At 47.3% G+C, this 22,657-nt stretch overlaps 1 protein-coding gene across 1 annotated transcript in view; it reads left to right on the top strand.

The window, feature by feature from the left end:
- pcsk2 (proprotein convertase subtilisin/kexin type 2) overlaps positions 1–22,657 on the top strand; it is a 60,897-nt gene that overhangs the window by 20,060 nt on the left and 18,180 nt on the right. The window contains exons 3-6 of the mRNA XM_033026352.1: positions 8,397–8,510; positions 13,729–13,837; positions 15,201–15,238; positions 22,047–22,123. Coding sequence (XP_032882243.1) covers positions 8,397–8,510; positions 13,729–13,837; positions 15,201–15,238; positions 22,047–22,123 — 338 coding nt within the window. The remainder of the gene's footprint in view (positions 1–8,396; positions 8,511–13,728; positions 13,838–15,200; positions 15,239–22,046; positions 22,124–22,657) is intronic.

The following is a 22,657-nucleotide window of genomic DNA, read 5'->3' as shown; positions in this document are numbered from 1 at the left end:
CGGGTGATGACTTCGGTGAATTCCATCGGCGACTACCTACATCAACCAACGTCAACCGGCGACTGAATTGTCTGACCTTGCCGTAGCTTGTCGCAGGTGGACGTATGTTGTCGTAGGTGTGGTCATAGGTGGACGTCCTAATGGGTCGCCGGCTGTCGGTAGCTTGCCGTAGCTGGACGTCGACTAGGTGGTAGGTTGTTGTGGACATTGTCGTAGTGGGGGGTCCAGTCGTCGGTTTTTCTGCGACCTGCCACGACTTATGACAGTCGCTGAAAAAATTGCGTAAGTGGGACAGGCCCATTAGGCAACAATTATTAACCTCGAAGAGAGACACAAAAAGCTGGATGTAACTCAGCGGGACAGGCACCATTCTCCTGCCTTCTCCCCATAACCCCTGACACCCGTACTAATCAAGAATCTATCTATCTCTGCCTTAAATATATCCACTATATATCTTTAAGAGTATTTCTCTTGAAAGCACTCAGAGAAATGGCCTGCACTGCCTTCTGAGGCAGAGAATTCCACAGATTCACAACTCTCTGGGTGAAAAATCACCTCTCATCCTTCTAAATTCCAGAGTATACAAGCCCAGCCGCTCCATTCTCTCAGCAAATGACAGTCCTGCCGTCCCGGGAATTAAACACGTGAACCTACGCTGCACTCCCTCAATAGCAAGAATGTCTTTTCTCAAATTAGGGGACCAAAACTGCACACAATACTCCAGGTGTGGTCTCACTAGGGCTCTGTACAACTTTCAGAAGGACCTCTGTGCTCCTATACTCAACTCCTCTTGATTTAAAGGCCAACATGCCATTCGCTTTCTTCACTGCCTGCTGAACCTGCACGCTTACTTTCATTAACTGATGAACAAGGACCCCCAGATCTCATTGTACTTCCCTTTTTCCCAACTTGACTCAATTCAGATAATAATCTGACTTCCTTTTATGCTACCAAAGTGGATAACCTCACATTTATCCACGTTAAATTATCCACATCCATGTACCTGTCTAAATGTTTATTTGACGTTGGGATAGTCCCAGCCTCAACTACCTCCTCCGGCAGATTGTTCCATACACCCACCACCTTTTGTGTGAAAATGTTACCTTCCAGATTCCTAGTAAATATTTCTCCCCTTACCTTAAACATTGGCATCATGTTGGGCACAGACATTGTGGGCCGAAGGGCCTGTTCCTGTGCTGTATTGTTCTATGTTCTATCTTCTGCAGTGATAACTTTGTTCTGCGTACTATTCAAACGCATCATACAATAATCGGCTGTCACTCTAAACCAGTATGACTGTCCTCTCATGGAGGACGCCAGTGCGAGAATTTGTTTAACGTGGGGAGACTGGTGCACAGACAGACACCACACGTGGGGTCCTTGACAGATCTGGGTCAGGATCCAGTGGCATGGAGTCCAAGACGACCGGAGACCCTTTTCTGCTGCAGCCTTCATCCGCCTTCCCAGCCGTTGTGACGCTCCACTAAGGTCAGCCATCGTCCTCCGCCTGTTCCACCGTTGAGGTCTTGGTTGGATTGGCTCTTTGTCAGAGACCTCCCCCTCGACCTTACCGCCATGGGTGGCCCTGCCAGGAGCATAGCTCCAGACGGCATTGCTCTCAGATAATACCACATAAATAAAATCAAGAGAATCTCAGGTACAATAGGTGGAGCAAAGGGGAAGATACAGTGCAGAATATAGTTCTCAGCATTGTAGCGCATCAGTTCCACAGACAAAGTCCGCAATGGGGTGGAGGTGAATCGGACAGTACCCTAGCTTATGGAAGGACCGTTCAGAAACCTGATAACAGAGGGGAAGAAGCTGTTCCTGAGTCTGGTTGTGTGTGTTTGCAAACTCTGTATCTTCCGGCAGCTGGGATCAGGGAGAAGAGGGAATGATTGGGATGCAATTTTATTTGTCAACTGAAGAAGGGTCTCGACCAGAAACATCACCTATCCATTTTCTTCAGAGATGCTGCCTGACCTGCTAAGTTACTCCAGCACTTTGTGTCTATCATTCTGATAAACCACTGTTGAAGCCTCTCCAAAGCCTCCACATCCTTCCTGTAATGGGGGTGACCAGAACTGCACGCAATACTCCAAATCCAGTCGAACCATCATTTTATGAAGCCTTTTAAAAAAAAAAGACATTAAAGGGTTTATTTCCAACATCCTTTGAATATTCTATCTTTCCATTATAGTTTTACTGGAACTGGGAAGGAATAAACTGTTTGTTTAGAGAATCAGCACGGAAACAGGCGCTGTGATGATGTAAGTCAGTAACATTAGCGCTGCGCCACTGTGCCGCCGTGTGGAGTGGCTGGAGGTGGAAGATCATATTGTGAATCGTACAGGAAAGCGGTCGACTAGAGTCTGTGTTCCTAAACGCCATGCAGTTTGACAGTCTCCGTGGAGGCAGACTGAAGCATTTACTGAGATGAAGCCAGACGTAAATTGTTAAAATTGCTGTATTTTGCAGCCAGGGTCTGATTTTGCGGAGGAGCAGATTGCATCAAATCTTACCTTAATTCAATTCACTGCCATCAAGCAAAAAAAACCCCAGCATCTTAAAGCAGTGACCATTGTGGCAGTGTAACTGAGCAAGCTTCACTTTGAGGTGAGTGGGTGATTTTGCCCCGGGCTTTAGGCTTGAGCAGTGGTTTGTACTGGCGACCTGGCTGTCGGCACCCGTCATGGGTCGTTGTAGGTCGGCGAAAATGTTTAGCATGTTGAAACTCCAGCGGCGACCAGAAAGACGCTACGACTCTTTGGGCGACTGAGGAGACCATACAGGCGACACCCTGGCGACATGTCGCGTGGTACATGAAGCCTGTATGGTCGTGAGTAGTCGACCAAAGAGTCGGACATTGTTCTGGTCGCCGCTGGATTTTCAACATGTTGAACATTTTCGGCGACCTGTAACGACCTATGACGGGTGCCGGCAGTCGCCAAAAAAGTCGCGTAAGTGGGACAGGCCCATAGGCGTCAGAATCCTGCTCCGTCACTTTGTGGCAGCACGGTGGCGCAGCGGTAGAGTTGCTGCCTCACAGCGCCAGAGACCCGGGTTCAATCCTGACCACGGGTGCTGTCTGTACGGAGTTTGTACGTTCTCCCCCGTGACTGCGTGGGTTTACTCCAGGAGCTCCGGTTTCCTCCCACACTCCAGAGACGTACAGGTTTGTAGGTTAATTGTCTTCGGTAATAAAAATTGTGAATTGCCCCTAGTGTGTAGGATAGTGCTAGTGTACAGGGAGCGCTGGTTGGCACAGACTTGGTGGTCTAAAAGGCCTGTTTCCACGCTGTATGCCTGAAAGTCTAAAATTAAAGATATCACAGCTAAATAAACCCACTGTCTAATTTTAAGTCGCTAATTGATCTAGTAACTACTGCTGGTTGTGGGAGCTGCCAAAGGATGTGTTTCCGAACTTCGCCCTTGAATGTCCTACAGTATCTCTGCACTTTCCCTTGCAACCGCAGGAAATGCTACACTTGTTGCTTTACCTCCCCCCCCCTTGACTCCATCCAAGGACCCAAGCAGTCTTTCCAGGTGAGGCAGAGGTTCACCTGCATCTCCTCCAACCTCATCTATTGCATCCGCTGCTCTACATCGGTGAGACCAAGTGTAGGCATGGCGATCGCTTCTCCCAACACCTCCGCTTGGTTCGCACTAACCAACCTGATCTCCCAGTGGCTCAGCACTTCAACACCCCCTCCCATTCCGAATCCGACCTTTGTGTCCTGGGCCTCCTCCATGGCCAGAGTCCCACCGCAAATTGGAGGAGCAGCACCTCATATTTCGCTTGGGCAGTTTAAACCCCAGCGGTATGAACATTGACTTCTCCAATTTCAGGTAGTCCCTGCTTTCTCCCTCCTTCCCCTCCCCTTCCCAGCTCTCCCACAGGCAAGCCTACTGTCTCCGCCTCTTTCTTTCCTCTTCCCCCCCCCCCCCCCCCCCCCCCCCCCCCCCACCTCCACATCAGTCTGAAGAAGGGTCTCGACCTGAAACTTCACCCATTCCGTCACTCCATAGATGCTGCCTCACCCGCTGAGTTTCTCCAGCATTTTTGTCTACCTACAATATGTGTTCTTTTGGCTTTTCACCTCATGAGTTTTGGTTGCCCCGTTATAGCAAATAAGTTGTTAATGTGGAGGAATTTCTTTAGTCAGAGGGTGGTGAATCTGTGGAATTCATCGCCACAGAAGGCTGTGGAGGCCAAGTCAGTGGATATTTTTAAGGCGGAGATTGGCAGATTTGTTATTAGTACGGGTGTCAGTGGTTATGGGGAGAAGGCAGGAGAATGGGGTTATGAGGGAGAGATAGGCATTGATTTTATGGTAGAGTAGATTTGATGGGCCGAATGACCTAATTCTGCTCCTAGAATTTATGACCTTATGTTCCGTAAAGGGTCTGTCCCACTGTACGAGGTAATTCCAGAGCTCTCCCATAGAAACATAGAAACATAGAAACATAGAAATTAGGTGCAGGAGTAGGCCATTCGGCCCTTCGAGCCTGCACCGCCATTCAATATGATCATGGCTGATCATCCAACTCAGTATCCCGTACCTGCCTTCTCTCCATACCCTCTGATCCCTTTAGCCACAAGGGCCACATTTAACTCCCTCTTAAATATAGCCAATGAACTGGCCTCGACTACCCTCCCGAGTTAAAAAAAAATCAAACTCGTGGTAAGTACGTAGAATGAACGTAGCAGGTACGTTGGAGCTCGGAGACGTCTTTTAGCGGCTCGCAATGCTAACGGCAGGTACTCGGGAAATGCGGTAAGCTCGTGAAGATTGTCCACGAGAGCCCCGAGTACCTACGAGCGGCTATCTCCGAGTTCGAATCAGGGGAAACTCGGGAGAACTCTTGAATTACCTCGTACAGTGGGACAGGCCCTTAAAGCTGCAAGCCCGTTGAGAGGAAACTAGGAATCACTAAACCCTGGGTGATTCCCCTCTGTTGTAAACGCTTTTATTACAATACTTCAGTTTTCAGGGAAAGTAGAAACCAAAGTGATTCAGTCCCTTCAGACTAAAGTCAAGTGGCTGAGGCCAAACTACAAGCCTATGCATAGGTTGCAAATGGATTAAATTGGATTGGAAAACAGGCATGAAATACATACTGTGATTTCTGAATGTAATGTACCTCATGCAAGCAAAGGTTGCTCTGCTTTTCACTCGAGAATAACCCTGAATGCTTATTTCATTTGATAAAGAAGATGATTGATATGAAATGAGGTGTTATGGAAGACTTATTCAGCCTGGGAAAGCATCCAATATTACCAAGATTTATGACACAGAGGAGAAGACGCAGGCTGGTCTTATCCATTCGAACAGATTCACAGTGTTATCTCGTAGTGACCAAAAAGCTGCTGATAAATACGTGCTTATAAAAATGAAAATTAGATGCCATTCTTTTAATCTAACACAGAAAATGCTGAAAGATTTCTGGCAAAGGGTTTCAATCTGAAACATTAATTGTTTCTCTTTGGACAGATGGAATTCTTTGCCACGAAAGGCTGTGGAGGCCAAGTCAATGGATATTTTTACGGCTGAGATAGATAAATTCGTCATTAGTACGGGTGTCAGTGGTTACGGGGAGAAGGCAGGAGAATGGGTTCGAGGGGGAGTGTTAGATCAGCCATGATTGAATGGCGGAGTAGATTTGATGGGCCGAATGGCCTATTTCTGATCCTCGAACTGATCCGAGGAAGGTTACCCATATTTTTTCTGTTTTTTGTTTTCGATTTCGAGTGTCGGCAGTTATTTTTTGATTGACCAATTCTTTTAATCCTGTCATAGAGTCATGGTGATACAGTGTGGAAACTGGCCCTTCGGCCCAACTTGCCCACACCGGCCAACATGTCCCAGCTACACTTGTCCCACCTGGCCACGTTTGGTCCATATCCCTCCCAACCTGTCCTATGCACGGATAAATGCACCATGTGATGTGTAATCTGTAATACTAGATAACTAGATCATAATAGTGCAAAACTGAATATATAGTGCAAAGACAACAAGGTCTATAATAGGTCGTAGTTACTGAGATATTGGTTTGGGTTGAAGGTAGACACAAAATGCTGTAGTAACTCAGTGGGACAGGCAGCATCTCTGGAGAGAAGGAATGGGTGATGTTTCAGGTTGAGATCCTTCTTCAGACAGCTCGACTCGAAATATCACCCATTCCTTCTCTCTAGAGAGGCTGCCTGTCCCACTGAGTTACTCCAGTATTTTGTGTCTACCTTCGATTTATACCAGCACCTGCAGTTCCTTCCTGCACAGTAGTGGTTAGTGGTGTTGATTGATTGACATTGATCGATCGATCAATTGATTGACTGACTGACTGATTAGTTGATTGGTTTGTTGGTTTGTTGGTTGATAGATACAGCATGGAAACAGGCCCTTCAGCCCACCAAGTTTATGCTATGACCCCATTCACGCTGGTTTTGTCTGATCCCACTTTCTCATCCACACCCAACGCACTGGGGGGCAATTTACAGAGGGGCCAATTAACCTACAAACCCGCACGTCTTTGGGATGTGGGAGGAAACCGGAGCACCTGGAAGAAACCCACGTGGTCACAGGGAGAACGTGTAAACTCCACACAGACAGCACCCATGGTCAGGATTGAACCCGGGTTTGTGGCGCTGTAAGACAATAGGTGTACCAGCTTCCCCAGATCGATCAACGTGTCCTAGAGCCCGCTGGTCGCTGGGAAGAAGCTGTTCTTGAACCTGGAGGCCATGGTTGTCAGGTTCCTGTACCTTCTTCCCCATATTACGAATGAAATGAGAGTGTGGCCGGTGTTGTGTGGGTATTTACTGAGGCTGGCTGCCTGCCTGCCTGCCTGTTTGAGGCAGTGCCTCCTATAGATCCCTTTGATGCTGGACATTCATATGCTGGATGATCAGAATGTTTGTTTAAGGTAGACAAAAGTGCTGGAGAAACTCAACGGGTGAGGCAGCATCTATGGAGTGAAGGAAATAGGTGACGTTTCGGGTCTTCAGTCCGAAGAAGGGTCTCGACCCGAAACGTCACCTATTCCTTCGCTCCATAGATGCTGCCTCACCCGCTGAGTTTCTCCAGCATTTTTGTCTACCTTTGATTTTTCCAGCATCTGCAGTTCTTTCTTAAAAATAAAGTTTGTTTAAGTCGGTCGAGAATGTGTTGTTTGTCCGCTGCTCAGAATTTGTGCTCTTTCGGTGAATGATTTAGTTCAGTTTATTGTCACGTGTACCGAGGTACAGTGAAAAGCTTCTGTTGCGTGCTACCCAGTTAGTAGAGACAATACATGATTACAGTCGAGCCACAGTGGCTGAATAATGTTCAGTGATTACCCCACACACGAACACTATCCTACACACTAGGGACAATTTACAATTTTTTACCAAAGCCAATTAACCTACAAACCTGTACGTCTTTGGAGTGTGGGAGGAAACCGGAGCACCCGGAGAAAACCCACGCAGGTCACGGGGAGAACGTACAAACTCAACAGACACACAGCCCAAGGTCTCGGAGAAGATCTTGGGGAAAACCCACGCAGGTCACGGGGAGAATGTACGAACTCCGTACAGTCTGCACCTGTAGCCAGGATTGAACCTGGGCCTCCGGCGCTGTGAGGCAGTGACTATACAGCTACGCCACCGGGCCTCGGTAAGGTTTGAGGGGGATGTGGACCAAATACAGGCAAATGAGACTAGCTGAGTTTGGCATGTTGTCTGTCATGGACAAGCTGGTCAAGAGGGCCTGTTTCCACACTGTATAACTCTATGAGCACCTTGTCATTCCAATGAAGCCCTTATGGCGGGCGAATAAACGAGCCACGCGTGGTGAAAACAAAGAGAACTTTATTGCGCAGGGAACGATATCAACACACACGCGAATGGGGGAGTGATGACCCAGGTCAATAGACAATAGGTGCAGGAGTAGGCCATCCAGCCCTTCGAGCCATTCAATGTGATCATGGCTGATCATCCCCAATCCGTATCCCATTCCAGCCTTCTCCCCATATCCCCTGACTCCGCTATCTTTAAGAGCCCTATCTAGCTCTCTCTTGAAAGTATCCAGAGAACCTGCCTCCACCGCCCTCTGAGGCAGAGAATTCCACAGAGTCACAACTCTCTGTGTGAAAAAGTGTTTTGTTTCTGTTCTAAATGGCTTGCCCATTGGTCTCCAGACTTATGCTAGGGCACACCTCTCTCTAAACCTTGTGACGACTGCTTCCTGCCATCGCCCAGTCACGTGACCCCACTCCCGACTGCCAAGGGTTCGAATACAGGTGGCCTGACCACCGGGTGGCGCCACACCCTTCTCTTTTAAGTAACATCGCCATCGTCATTAACCTTGATCCCAAATGAAAATGTGTAAATCTGCTCCTGTATGTTGTTGATCTTGCAGGTGAAGCATGCGGTGCAGCAGGAAGCTTTCAACAGGAAGAAGAGAGGATACCGCAGCATCCATGACATCGGTATCACCATGAACGATCCTTTGTTTACCAAACAATGGTATCTTGTAAGCAACATTTGATTCACATATATCACATTTAACGGCCCGCCCCGCTTACGCGAATATTACAAAGGTAGACAAAAATGCTGGAGAAACACAGCAGGTGAGGCAGCATCTATGGAGTGAAGGAATAGGTGATGTTTCGGGTCGAGACCCTTCTTCAGTCTGATGTTGGGGGGGAGGGGGGAGCGGGAAGAAGAAAGGAAGAGGCGGAGACAGTGGGCTGTGGGAGAGCTGGGAAGGGGAGGGGAAGGAGGGAGAAAGCAGGGACTACCTGAAATTGGAGAAGTCTATGTTCATAACGCTGGGGTGTAAACTACCCAAGCGATATATGAGGTGCTGCTCCTCCAATTTGTGGTGGGACTCACTCTGGCCATGGATGAGGCCCAGGACAGAAAGGTCGGATACAGAATGGGAGGGGGAGTTGAAGTGCTGAGCCGCCGAGCCAAAGAGACTCTTTGGATGACTACTCACGACCATACAGGCGTCACGTGTCAATCATGTCGCGGGGTGACGCCTGTATGGTCGTGAGTAGTCACCCAAAGAGTCGTACCTTTTTCTGGTCAACGCTGGATTTTCAACATTTTCGGCGACCTGCTGCGACTATGACGGGTGGATAATGTCAGACACATTTATCTATTGTTTTTTATGGTCATAAGTGATAGGAGCAGAATTAGGACATTTGGCCCATCAAGTCTACTCCGCCATTCAATCATGCCTCCACAGCCTTCTGTGGCAAAGATATCCACAGATTCACCACCCTCTGATTGAATAAATTCCTCCTCATCTCCTTCATAAAAGAACGCCCTTTAATTCTGAGGCTGTGCCCTCTGGTCCTGGACTCTCCCACTAGTGGAAACCACCTCTCCACATCCACTCTGTCCAAGCCTTTCACTATTCAGTAAGTTTCTATGAGGTTTCCCCCTCAACCTTCTAAACTCCAGCGAGTACAGGCCCAGTGCCGACAAACGCTCATCATATGCTAACCCACTCATTGCTGGGCTGATTGTCGTAAACCTCCTCTGGACCCTCTCCTGTGCCAGTGCATCTTTCCACAGATATGGGGCACAGAATGTTTATACTTATTCCTCGAGAGAAAGGATGGGTTACTTTTGGCTCAGAACCCTTTGGGGAAATGGAACAAGCTGCCAGAGAAGATAGATGAGACTGGTACTATAATTCCCAAAACCTCGAAGGGCCGAATGGCCTACTCCTGCACCTATTGTCTATTGTCTATTGTCCAATGTCTATTGTCTATAACAACATTTAAAAGAAGATAGACACAAAATGCTGAAGTAATTCAGTGGGACAGGCTGCTGAGTTACTCCAGCATTTTGTGTCTATCTTCAGTGTAAACCAGCATCTGCAGTTCCTTCCTAAACATTTAAAAGACATTTGGACAGGTATATGGACAGGAAATGTTTAGTGGGACAAACACAGGGCAGGTGTGAGTAGTGGAGAAGGGTGGCCTTAGTCAGTCTGTACATGTTGGGCCGAAGGGCCTGTTCCTGTGCTGCATGACTCTGTGACTCTATTTGTAATCACCTGTGTATTCAGTAGACTGATGACATGTCTGTTAACTTTCCCTGCAAGGCGGAACGGTGGCACATCGGGTAGAGCTGCTGCCTCGCAGCGCCATAGACCCGTGTTCGATCCAGACCTCAACTGCCATCTGTGTGGAGTTTGCACATTCTCCCCGTGGCTGCGTGGGTTCCCTCCGGGCGCTCCGGTTTCCTCCCGCATCCCAAAGGCGTGTGGGTTTGTAGGTTATTTGGCCGATGCAAATTGTCCCTAGTGCGTAGGGAGTAGATGAGAACGTAGAATAAAAAATATATTATGGATTCCTGGGGCTAGGGTAGTTAGACCAATTCAAAGTTGACTGATTATCGGCCGATGGAAGTGGCAAGGAAAACCCTAGCCAAGTGAGCAACACGAACACTGTCCTCTCTCCACTTCCTTGAACACAGAATTACATGGTATTTTATACTGTTCTTTTGTCACCTAAGCACATTCTAAAGACATTAGTCATGGTCAGAGGTACAGTCAATACACATTACTATAGGATGCATCTGAGTTTGTCTCTTGTCAATCATCAGTTGCATCAAAGGCATCGGTCATTTGGTACAAGGCAGTCGCATCAAAGGCATTGGCCAGAAGGCAGTGGAGTCCGTCACTGGATGGATTTAAGAGAGAGTTAGATAGAGCTCTAGGGGCTAGTGGAATCATGGGATATGGGGAGAAGTTAGGCACGGGTTATTGATTGAGGACGATCAGCCATGATCACAATGAATGGCGGTGCAGGCTCGAAGGGCCGAATAGCCTCCTCCTGCACCTATTTTCGATGTTTCTATGTTTCTATCAGTCACTGCAAACCTCAAAGGCATCGGACATTGTCTCAATACCCCTCACAGGGACTAGTCTGGGCTTCTCTCTCTCATCAATTGGTAGACGCATTTCAAAGTAATCGGTCATTGTCTTAATACACAGCAACCTGAGGCAAGCCTGGGCCTGCCTTTCTGTATCAATCTACTGTTGAAAAGCTTGCGTTAAGATGAAATATAAGTGTAATCTAGCCCAGGAATCCATAATATATTTTTATATTTTTAACAGCATTTAGCCTAATCAGGCATGGACTCGGTGGGCCGAAGGGCCTGTTTCCATCCTGCAGCTTTTAAATAAAACATCCAGACCCTCATTTACAAAAATTCCCTCTCAAAACATCTCTGAAAAATGATAGACACAAAATGCTGGAGTAACTCAACGGGTCAGGCAGCATATGTGCAAAAATATTAGGGTCAGGACCCTTCTTCTGAAAAAAGAACCCTACTTACTGATATAAGACACAAATTTCTACAATGCCCTCCAATATCACCTTGTGTGCTTTGAAATCACACTTTGTTTGGGAACACTCCTTGAGGCAGTTCTATGATTTTATGAATATATGCATTTTTTCTGCTGAAGTAGCCTCATAAATACCACTTGCTATTGTTGCCGTGGCAACGTGAATGGATGGGGAGGCACAAACTTCATCGTGCCAGCATTGCTAAAAGCTAAATTCTCAATGAGTAAAATTGCATGTCAGTCCCTCGAGATGATTAAACATTCATTTTGGTGGTTTTCTTCATTGAGATACGAGTTAGATGATTATCAGTACATGTGGTCATGTTGGCGCAGCGGTAGAGTCGCTGCCCTCCAGCGCTCACAGCACCAGAGAACACGGGTTCTCCCCGTGACCTGCGTGGGCTTTCTCCAAGACCTTCGGTTTCCTCCCACATTCTAAAGACGTACAGGTCTAGAGGCAGGAACCATGTTCCCGATGTTGGGGGAGTCCAGAACCAGGGGCCACAGTTTAAGAATAAGAAGTAAGCCATTTAGATGAGGAATAGTATAGTTGCTGCCTCACAGAGCCAGAGACCCAAGTTCGATCCTGCCTACAGGTGCTGCCTGTACGGAGTTTGTACGTTCTCCCCGTGACCTGCGTGGGTTTTCTACGGGTGCTCCGGTTTCCTCCCAGATTCCAAAGGCGTAGAAGTTTGTAGGTTAATTTGTTTGGAATACTAGTAAATTGTCCCTAGTGTGTGTAGGAATGCGTTAGTGTGCGGGGATCGCTGGTTTGCACGGACTCGGTGGGCCGAAGGGCCTGTTTCCACACTATATCTCTAATCTAAACTAAATTTGGACAGATACATGGATAAGAAAGGTTTAGCGGGATATGGGCCAAATATGGGCAGGTGGGACTAGTGTGGATGGGATATCTTGGTCAGCATGGGCAAGATGGGCCGAAGGGCCTGATTCCACCTTGTATGACCCTTCACAGATGCTGCCTGATCCACAGAATTCCTCCAGCAATTCGTATTAGGTTCAGATTTTAAGCATCTGCAGCCTTTTGTGTCTCAAAGTAAAAAATAACAGGAAGGGTCTAATTTCCTCGCTAAGCTTTTCAGACCCAAATAATCTAACGCCCTGCAATAGATAGAAAAGTTCTATACAATTTTACCCCCGTTATTTAGTTTTGGTTTGGTTTACAGATACAGCATGAAAACAGGCTCATCAGCCCTCCGAGTCCACGCCGACCAGCAATCCCCGCATATTAACACACACTAGGGACAATTTTACATTTATACCAAGCCAATTAACCTACAGACAATAGACAATAGACAATAGGTGCAGGAGGAGGCCATTCTGCCCTTCGAGCCAGCACCGCCATTCAATGTGATCATGGTTGATCATCCACAATCACTACCCCGTTCCTGCCTTCTCCCCATATCCCCTGACTCCGCTATTTTTAAGAGCCCTATCTAGCTCTCTCTTGAAAGCATCCAGAGAACCTGCCTCCACAGCCCTCTGAGGCAGAGAATTCCACAGACTCACCACTTTCTGTGAGAAAAAGTGTTTCCTCGTCTCCTTTCTAAATGGCTTACCCCTTATTCTTAAACTGCGGCTCCTGATTCTGGACTCCCCCAACATCGGGAACATGTTTCCTGACTCTAGTGTGTCCAAGCCCTTAACAATCTTATATGTTTCAATAAGATACCCTCTCATCCTTCTAAACTCCAGAGTGTACAAGCCCAGCTGCTCCATTCTCTCAGCATATGACAGTCCCGCCATCCCGTGGATACCCTAGAGCTCCACAGAACCAGGCTAAGACTTATCGCAATTTACAAGGAGATTCACAAAATCACGCCATCAAACATCCTAGAGCAGCAACCGCCATGAAAAAGACAAATTAACGGTCCCTACATCATCAACATTGCTACCAATATTCCCTTTACCCAAGGACGATAAGGAATGGAATGTTACCACCCAACACACGTGCTGCTCCCGATCTTAATTCATTTAAAAAGGGGATTGAGCAACTAGATCTCCTCAACTTGGTCGAAAAGGCCCACTTCAAAATGTAATCGCTATGCTACTCACTCCGACATGCACAAGATAACCACTGTTTGCGCAGTAATCAACCAGAACCAGAACCAGAACCAGGTGTCCAGCGCTGCAAGGCAGCAACACTACCTCTGCGCCACTGTGCGCCCTAACCTGCGTGAATGAGTGATCGACGGTCGGCATGGACTGGGTGGGCAGTAGGGCCTGTTTCCGTGCTGTATACCTAAAACTAAAACTTAATGAAAACCACTTGCGCGTGGTGACTAGAGTTAACGCTAGCGTGTAATGCCAAGGAACGTCTGGTGCCAATAACAAGACCTGTTTCATATTTTTGTCACATTAGGTCAACACTGGGCAAATTGATGGAACTCCTGGATTAGACCTCAATGTGGCAGAGGCCTGGGAACTGGGTTACACGGGGAAAGGAGTCACCATTGCAATCATGGATGATGGTAAGCGCTAAATGAGAATATCTCCCGACGGTCTGCACCTCCGGGTCAATGCCTGTGGACGGTTATAGTGTTGCCAACTGTCCCGTATTAGCCGGGACATCCCGTATATTGGGCTAAATTGATTTGTCCCATAAGGGACCCTCCTTGTCCCGTATTTGACCGCTACTCCTCTGGTCGAGGGGAGTGTCGGGTCGGAGCGCCGCGTCCGGCCCCGCCTCACCCGTCCCGACGTAGTGCAGCCTATGGAGTGCAGCAACAGCAGCAGCAGCACCTCGCCCGTGGCCCCGTCGGTCGGTCGGCAGCCCGGTCAGCAGTCCGACCTTCGGACCTTCGCTTACCGCCGACACCACCACCACCCCTCCTTCTCACGGCCGATCATCGGTTCACGAGTTGGACGGGGCACCGTACTGCGGGGCCTGGGACAAAACTCCTCAGCTGGCCCGCCGGCTGGGCTTTGTGTGCAGTCCAGCACCCGGGCCAACTCATCATTCACCCAGCCACGGTCAACGAATCGCCGTGGGGAATTTGTCCCGTATTTTGACCTTTTGTCCCTTATTTGGGAGTGAGAAAGTTGGCGACCCAAACACTTTCACTACATGATGTATTTTGAGGAGGGGAAGCTTTGTGTTTTGGCATCTTTGCTAATCTCTGTGTAATTGTTTGCCGGCTTAAAGATGTGTATAAACCATATCTCATTCTGAAGTCATTACATGGACATGTTTTGCTCCACAAGTGGCTGCTACCAGTGAGTGGAGCAGAGACTGGAGTCCATCTTGGACACATTACTGGAGTAACTCAGCGGGTCAGGCAGCATCTCATACGCTCATAAATTCTAGGAGCTAGAATAAGGCCATTCGGTCCATCAAGTCTACTCCACCATTGGCTGAGCCACCCTACACTCTCAACCCCATTCTCCTGCCTTCTCCTCATAACCCCTGACGCCATTACAAATCAAAAATATGCCACCCTCCACCTGACAAGTGTCCATTGACTTGGCCTCCACAGCCATCTGTGGCAATGAATTCCAAAGATTCAACACCCTCTGACAAAATTAATTCCTTTTCATCTCCTTTTTAAAAGTACGTCTAAAATTACGTGCCATTTCGGGCAGGACCTTTCTTCTCGACCTGAAACGTCACCTATCCAAGTTGACCAGAGATGCTGCCTGACCTGCCGAGTTACTCCAGCACTTTGTGTCTTTCTTTCTTGTGTATTAACCAGCATCTGCAGTTCTTTGCTTCTACAGCATGAACGTGCGATTATGCCTTGTATACCACGGTGTTTGTAGCTCAGCTGGTTAATGCTTTGGAGATTCACCATCCTCACCCTTCAATAGTTTAACCTATTTATTATTTAATTGCAGGAATCGATTACTTACATCCTGACTTAGCAGACAACTATGTAAGTACCCAATAGGTTTCCCTGTCAGTTTTATTATAACTTTTGTTATGAAATGTCGATTCATTGATAAATGACACAAGTACCAAGATTTATTTTTAATACAAAATGCTTTTATTCAGAACAAACAAAAATACAGAGTAGTAACAGGATCAAAGAATGCCTATATTAGTAGTTTATAAACAAAGTTATCAAATTAAAATATTAACATTTCTATCTATAATACATTCGACCTCCCGCGGTGACCATCGTTCACAGAAGGCCTCCAGAGTCCCCGTGGACACCGCATGTGTGTTCCCTCTCCAGGGACACGCGGGCACGGACATAACCCCGGGAAAGGGGAAGGCAGCCGACCCCTGTGCGACCATCGACTGCCCGCTGCCTGGACCCGCGAATGGCCATCTTGACCAGGCCCAGGAGCAGACCGACAGGGAGACCCCTTCAGATACTCGAACAGGGGCTGCAACCTCTCACACTCCATGTAGACGAGGAACACGGTCTCTTCCTCACCGCAGAAGTGACAGGCGGCGGACGAGTCCTTGAACCGGCTCAAGTACCTATCACAGGCCACGGCTTTGTGCAACACTCTCCACCCCAGGTCCCCGGTGTAGAGGGGGAGGACTCCCTTGTAGAGAGACCTCCACTGGGGACCGTTCCCCTCGTCAGGTGGTAGCACGGACCGCCAGGGTGTGTCTGGATGGAAGACGAGGGCGAGGAAGTGGAGAGTGTGCAGGAGCAGCCTGTACAACACGCGTCTCTCCGCGTCACGGAACAGCAAGCTGGGCATCTCGGAAAGGCAGCTCATATTGCGTGGGACAGGTACTGAGATGGGTGCTGTAGTGATGCAGTTGCTGCCTCACGGCACCAGAGGCCCAGGTTCAATCCTGACCTCAGGTACTGTCTGTGTGGAGTTTGCAGGTTCTCCCCGCGACTGTGTGGGTTTCCTCCGGGTGCTCCGGTTTCCACCAACATCCCAAAGAACGTGCGGGTTTGTTGGTTAATCCACCCTCTGTAAATTGCCCCTGGTGAATAGAGAGTGGATGAGAAGGAACGAGTGTGAACGGGCGATCGTTGGTCGGTATGGACTCGGTGAACCGAAGGGCCTGTTTCCATGCTGTATCTATGAGATAAAATACAGTGGATAAATGATTGAAGGCAGACACAAAAAGCTGGAGTAACTCAGCAGGACAGGCAGCATCTCTGGAGACAAGGACAATAGACAAATAGGTGCAGGAGGAGACCATTTGGCCCTTCGAGCCAGCACCACCATTCAGTGTGATCACGGCTGATCATTCACAATCAGTACCCCGTTCCTGCCTTCTCCCCATATCCCCTGACTCCGCTATCTTTAAGAGCCCTATCTAGCTCTCTCTTGAAAGTATCCAGAGAACCTGCCTCCACCGCCCTCTGAGGCAGAGAATTCCACAGATTCACAACTTTCTGTGAGACAAAGTGTTCCTCATCTTCGTTCTAAATGGCCGACCCCTTATTCTTAAATTGTGGCCCCTGGTTCTGGACTCCCCCAACATCGGGAACATGTTTCCTGCTTCTATTGTGTCCAAACCCTTAACAATCTTATATGTTTCAATGAGATACCCTCTCATCCTTCTAAACTCCAGAGTGTACAAGCCAACCACTCCATTCTCTCAGCATATGACAGTCCCGCCATCCCGGGAATTAACCTTGTAAACCTACGCTGCACTCCCTCAATAGCAATGGGTTGGGTTGATAGGTACTTGGCCATAAATAATACACTTCATAAGTGCAAAGAGTAGTCTGGCACTGTTCCCAAACTTTCCCAATCATGTATCTGTACATGAATGGCTAGATTGTAATCATGTATTGTCTTTCCGCTGACTGGTTAGCATGCAACAAAAGCTTTTCACTGTACCTCGGTACACGTGACAATAAACTGAACTGTAAACTGTAAACTGACCTGCGGAGTCACTGAGATACCATCAGGAAACGGCTTCCCACGTACAACTGCTACATTCAGCCGCTACACTTAAACACCTTGCAGCTTCCATCGACACAAATACCGCAATCTAATTCCTTTTTTCACAATTAATAATGAAAGGCAATTATACAATGATGTCACTGGCACACATTTTCAAAACTAACATGAAATAAAATTACAATCCTGCTTCAGTAAACCTCCAGAATAAGCAAAACAGTAACACACACACTAGAGATTCAGTCTGAATCAGGGTCTCGACCCGAAACGTCGCCTATTCCTTCGCTCCATAGATGCTGCCTCACCCGCTGAGTTTCTCCAGCATTTTTGTCTACCAGATATTTCTGATACATTAATCCCGAATATCTGATACTGTCTGATTTCAAAATGATTTCTCTCAACATGGCTTAGAGGAGATTTTCATTTTTCAATGCGGAGTCTTGTCTGAACAAGTATCAGATTTATTGCAACGGAAGAAATGGCCTTTCAGCTGTGAAATATTGAATGTCAAATATAACCCCAGGCTTATCAAAAGAAGGTCAATGATAGAGGTAATGTGTTTTAAAGCTGCTTTGTATTCTCAATTTCATCTTAGAATAAATGCTAAATTGATCAAAGATCACTGGATTTATTTTATAACAATCTTGGCTTTTCCCATTATATTATGGAAAATTCAGCTAAATTCAAATATATCAGTACTAGGGTTAATTGGCTTTGGTAAATTGTAAAATTGTCCCTAGTGTGTGTGTGTGTGTGTGTGTGTGTACATTAGTGTACAGGGATTAATCGCTAGTCGGTGGGGACTCGGTGGGCCTAAAGGCCTGATTCCACGCTGTATCTCTAAAGTCTAAAGCAAAACAGAATATTATTTCTAAGGGGAGGAACTGCAGGTCTTCAGAAGCTCGTGTCTTTGTTCATGAATTATAGAACATTTCCATTCAATCAGGAACAGGCAGTAAATAGGGGAAGTGTGGGCTGAAGTCTCTTTTCGTGTTGTATAGATCTATCACTATCACTCTACAGTAGATTCAAGTCAAGTCAAGTCACATGTATTCATCACATACACAATGAAGTGCAGTGAAATGAATTTGACAGCAGTGGTACAATAAAAAAGAACACACAATACACAATAAAAATTTAACACAAATTTCCACCACAGAATTCATCACTGTGGCGGAAGGCACAAAGTTTAGTCAGTCCTCCTCCATTTTCTCCCGTGGTCGGGACCGCAACCCTCCACAGTTGCCGCTGCGGGCGGCCAGATGTGCAGACGAGGTAAGTCCTGAACCGGTGCTTCCCCACCGGAGACCGCAGCTTCAAGTTGGTGCAGGCCGCAGGCCGGCGGTCAGAGCTCCTCTCCAGGGATCCCCGGCGAGGGATCCCGCTCCGGATGGTAAGTCCCTGCCACATCCGTGATAGATGTAGGCCGCGGGCCGGCGGTGGGAGCTTTTCTCCTCCCGGGGTCCCCAACGAGAGATCCCAGGCTCCGGACGCCGCGCCAGCTGGAGCTCCACAGACCGCGGCTTCAGGCTGCCGCGGGCCAGTGCCCCCACCTGTTGGTTGGTTGGTAATGCAGGCTTCCAGGAGTGCAAAAGTAGGGAAAGGTCACCTTCTAGCTGCAGCCTGCATATTTGTGAAAATGGATATTAACCTTGAAGAACGTATACATCAAATTCACAAGACTGATTCATAAGCTTCTGAGAAGCTTCGGTTTATAAAGTCTACTCCACCATTCAATCATGGCTGATCTCTCTCCCCTGCCTTCTCCCCATAAACCCTGACACCCATACTAATCAAGAATCTATCTTTCTCTGACTTAGAAATATCCATTGACTTGGCCTCCACAGCCTCTGTGGCAAATAATTCCGCAGATTCACCACCCTCTGACTAAAGGAATTTCTCCTCACCTCCTTCCTAAAAGAACGTCCTTTAATTTTGAGGCTGTGACCTCTGGTCCTAGACTCTCCCACTAGTGGAAACATCCTCTCCACATCCACTCTATCCGAGCCTTTCACTATTCTGTACATTTCAATGAGGTCCCCACCCCCCCCCCCCCTCATTCTTCTAAACTCCAGTTTAAGGCACTAGCCCAATTATTTCCTGATTCTTAACGCCTTGTCCACTGATGGTGTAATACATATTTCTTGTGAAAGTAATTGCCAGAAATATATATGAAAAATTAAGTGAACTGCGTTTTATTTCATTATTTTTGACGTGAAGCAGATTGGGTTTCAGCAAGGCAAAATGATCATATGTACCCGTTTTGGAATTTCACTTTGTAATTTGACAAGAGTGTTGGAGAAACAGAGGCAGGTTCACTAGGGATTGTCAATTGCGTTTGTTGATTTTTCTTCTAATTCGATCAGGGAGCGATGATTGGTACAGGGCCTGGTGGAGCAGCAGATTCATATGTTGCCCTTGTCACATTAAACTTCACTTTACCCTGGACACAGATCTTGCTGTTGTTGAGGAGGCTCTTGATCCACTAACAGCCGAACCATACTGAGCATCCCACAAAGAACTGCAGACGCTGGTTTGGCACCAAAGATAGACACAAAGTGCTGGAGTAACTCAGAGGGTCAGGCAGCATCTCCGGTGACAGTGAAGAGAATCTGAAGCAGTGTCCCGATCCGGAACTTCACCTCTCCATGTTTTCCAGCGATGCTGCCTGACCTGCTGAGTTGAGTTTAGTTTATTGTCAGGTGTACGTTGAAAATCCTTTGTTGCGGGCTAACCAGACAGCGGTAAGACAATCCATGATTACAATCGAGCCATTCACCCTGACTCATTCGCTAATGCATTCATAAGCTCATAGGTTGTAGGGGCAGAATTAGGCCATTCGGCCCATCATGTTTACTCCGCCATTCTATCATGGATGATCTATCTTTCCCTCTGCAATGACCTATGACGGGTGCCGGAAGTCGCTGAAAAAGTCGTGTAAGTGGGACAGTCCCATAATTCCTCCCTCTTCGCCATTCAGATGCTCCTGGACACTTGCCTATTTGAACAAATGCACCCAGTTTCCCTGTCTAACATTCCTCAAGTGTCAAATTCTGTATCATTTTACTATCGCAAAGCTACAAGGACAAAGCTGTTTCTACTCAAGTCTTTTTCTTCCAACAATAATGTTAATCTTTAATCACTCAACGGCAATTACTTTAAACTGACATTTAAGTTGACGTTTTAACTTAAATGTCAGTTTAAAGTAATGGCCGTTGAGTGAACCCCATGGGCAGTCACGACCAAAGTGTTGGACCTGTCGTTAGCGTTATGAGTTCCGACAATCCCGCTAGGTTAATTCTATGCGATTACCACGAGTTTGAATTGTTTTAAACTCGGGATCACTTGTGGGTGGACCCGCACCGTGAGACAGGGCCTTTACAAGTTCAAATGAAATCAATAATACTTTTGCAGCAGTGGCCTTCAGTCCTTTGTCTTACAGAAGATATATTGGTGTTTTTAACAGTACAGTGAGGATTGAATAGAAGGCATGGTACCTCCAACAAGGAGCAGCAGCTGTGGCAAATTCCATCATTTTGCTGCTCAGACGGCTTCAGCAGCACAGGAAGTGTCGTTTATCAGCTGAAGTGAAATGTGCCTTTAAGCCCCTGTCCCACAGGCCATTTTTTCGGCGACTACAGGCGACTAGGCTGTCACCACATGTTCGCGGGGTGACGCCTGTACGGTCGTGAGTCGTCTCCTCAAGTCGCCCAAAGAGTCGTAACGTTTTTCTGGTCGCCGCTGGATTTTGAAATGTTCAAAACCTTTCGGCAACTGTGGGCTTGACGTAGCTTGTCTTCTCCTGACGTAAGCGCTGTCGTAGGTTGTGGCCAGGTGCCGACTTCGGTGAATTCCATCGGCGACTACCTACGTCAACCGGTGACAGGTACCGGCGACTGAATTGTCCTCAGTTGTCACCGACAGGGTCGTTGCTTGTTGTAGCTTGTTGCGGGTGGACGTAGGTTGTCGTAAGTGTGGTCGTAGGTTGACGTCCTAATGGGTCGCCGGTTGTCGGTAGCTTGCCGTAGCTTGACTAGGTGCTAGCTTGTCGTAGACATTGCCGTAGGGGGGGCAATCGCCTAAATGGGACAGGCCCTTTAGTTTAGGAAGGAACTGCAGGTGCTAGTTTACACCGAAGATAGAAACAAAATACTGGAGTAACCCAGCGGGACAGAAATGGGCGACGTTTCGGGTCGAGACCCTTCTTCAGGTCACCCATTCCTTCTATCTGGAGATGCTGCCTGTCCCACTGAGTTACTCCAGCATTTTGTGCCTTAAGGACCTGTCCCACTGTACAAGCTAATTCAAGAGTTCTCCCGTGTTTCTCCTAATTCGAACTCGGAGATTTACGGTAATAACCGCTCGTAGGTACTCGGGGCTCTCGTGGACATTTTTCGCAGTGCTGAAGAGCTTACCGCGTTTCCCGAGTACCTGCCGTTAGCGTTACGAGCCGCTAAGAGATGTCCCCGAGCTTCGATGTACCCGCTACGTACATTCCACATACTTACCACTAGTTTGATATTTTTTTAAACTCGGGAGAGCTCTTGAATTACCTCATACAGTGGGACAGCCCCTTAAGTTTAGTTTAGAGAAACAGGCCCTTCGGCCCATCGAGTCGACGCCAACCACGATCCCCGCACATTAACACTACCCTACACACACTAGGGACAATTTTTGTAAGCTAGCATCTGCACTTCCTTGCCTCTCCCGATTACGTGAATCTCCCCTCTCCCATCAGGCAAAAGGTACAGAAGTGTGAAAACGCACACCTCCAGATTCAGGGACAGTTTCTTCCCAGCTGTTAAAAAGTATTTTATCCATTTAAGTTTACATCTTATGTTTCTTTTTATCTTGCAGAACGCAGAAGCCAGCTATGACTTCAGCAGCAATGATCCCTATCCCTACCCCCGCTACACGAAGGATTGGTTTAACAGGTAGATGGACACATAACTCAGGCATTCCTTGTGAGCTCAGGAAGTCTCTAATGGATGCTTGTATGAAGGAGTATACAGACTGAATATGATAGGAAACTGAATGGTGATCAATGATAGTCGAGAGCACTATCTGCCTGCGTTATCTTGAGGCATTGATTTTCTTAACCACGCGTTCTAACTAAAGCATTTGAAAGTACTTTGTATTATACTTTTTCATCCATTTACTATTGAATTTGTCTGTGGGAGTTTAAAGTCATGTTTTTCATGCTACTGATGCACAAATGTGCTCAGACTTACCTTTTGATCAATTATCTCGCAGCTGGATATAGAGAAAGGACTTGTTTTTCTGCTTAGATGGTACATTAGAGTCTCGACCCGAAACGTCACCCATTTCTTCTATCCAGAGATGCTGCCTGTCCCGCTGAGTAACTCATTCAAGAAGGAACTGCAGATGCTGGAAAATCGAAGGTAGACAAAAGTGCTGTAGAAACTCAGCGGGTGCAGCAGCATCTATGGAGCGAAGGAGATAGGCAA

The sequence above is a fragment of the Amblyraja radiata genome, chromosome 8 (assembly GCF_010909765.2).
Source record: "Amblyraja radiata isolate CabotCenter1 chromosome 8, sAmbRad1.1.pri, whole genome shotgun sequence".
NCBI lineage: Eukaryota > Metazoa > Chordata > Chondrichthyes > Rajiformes > Rajidae > Amblyraja > Amblyraja radiata.
Note: the sequence above shows the minus strand (reverse complement) of the source record. Positions and strands in the feature narration are given on the sequence as shown.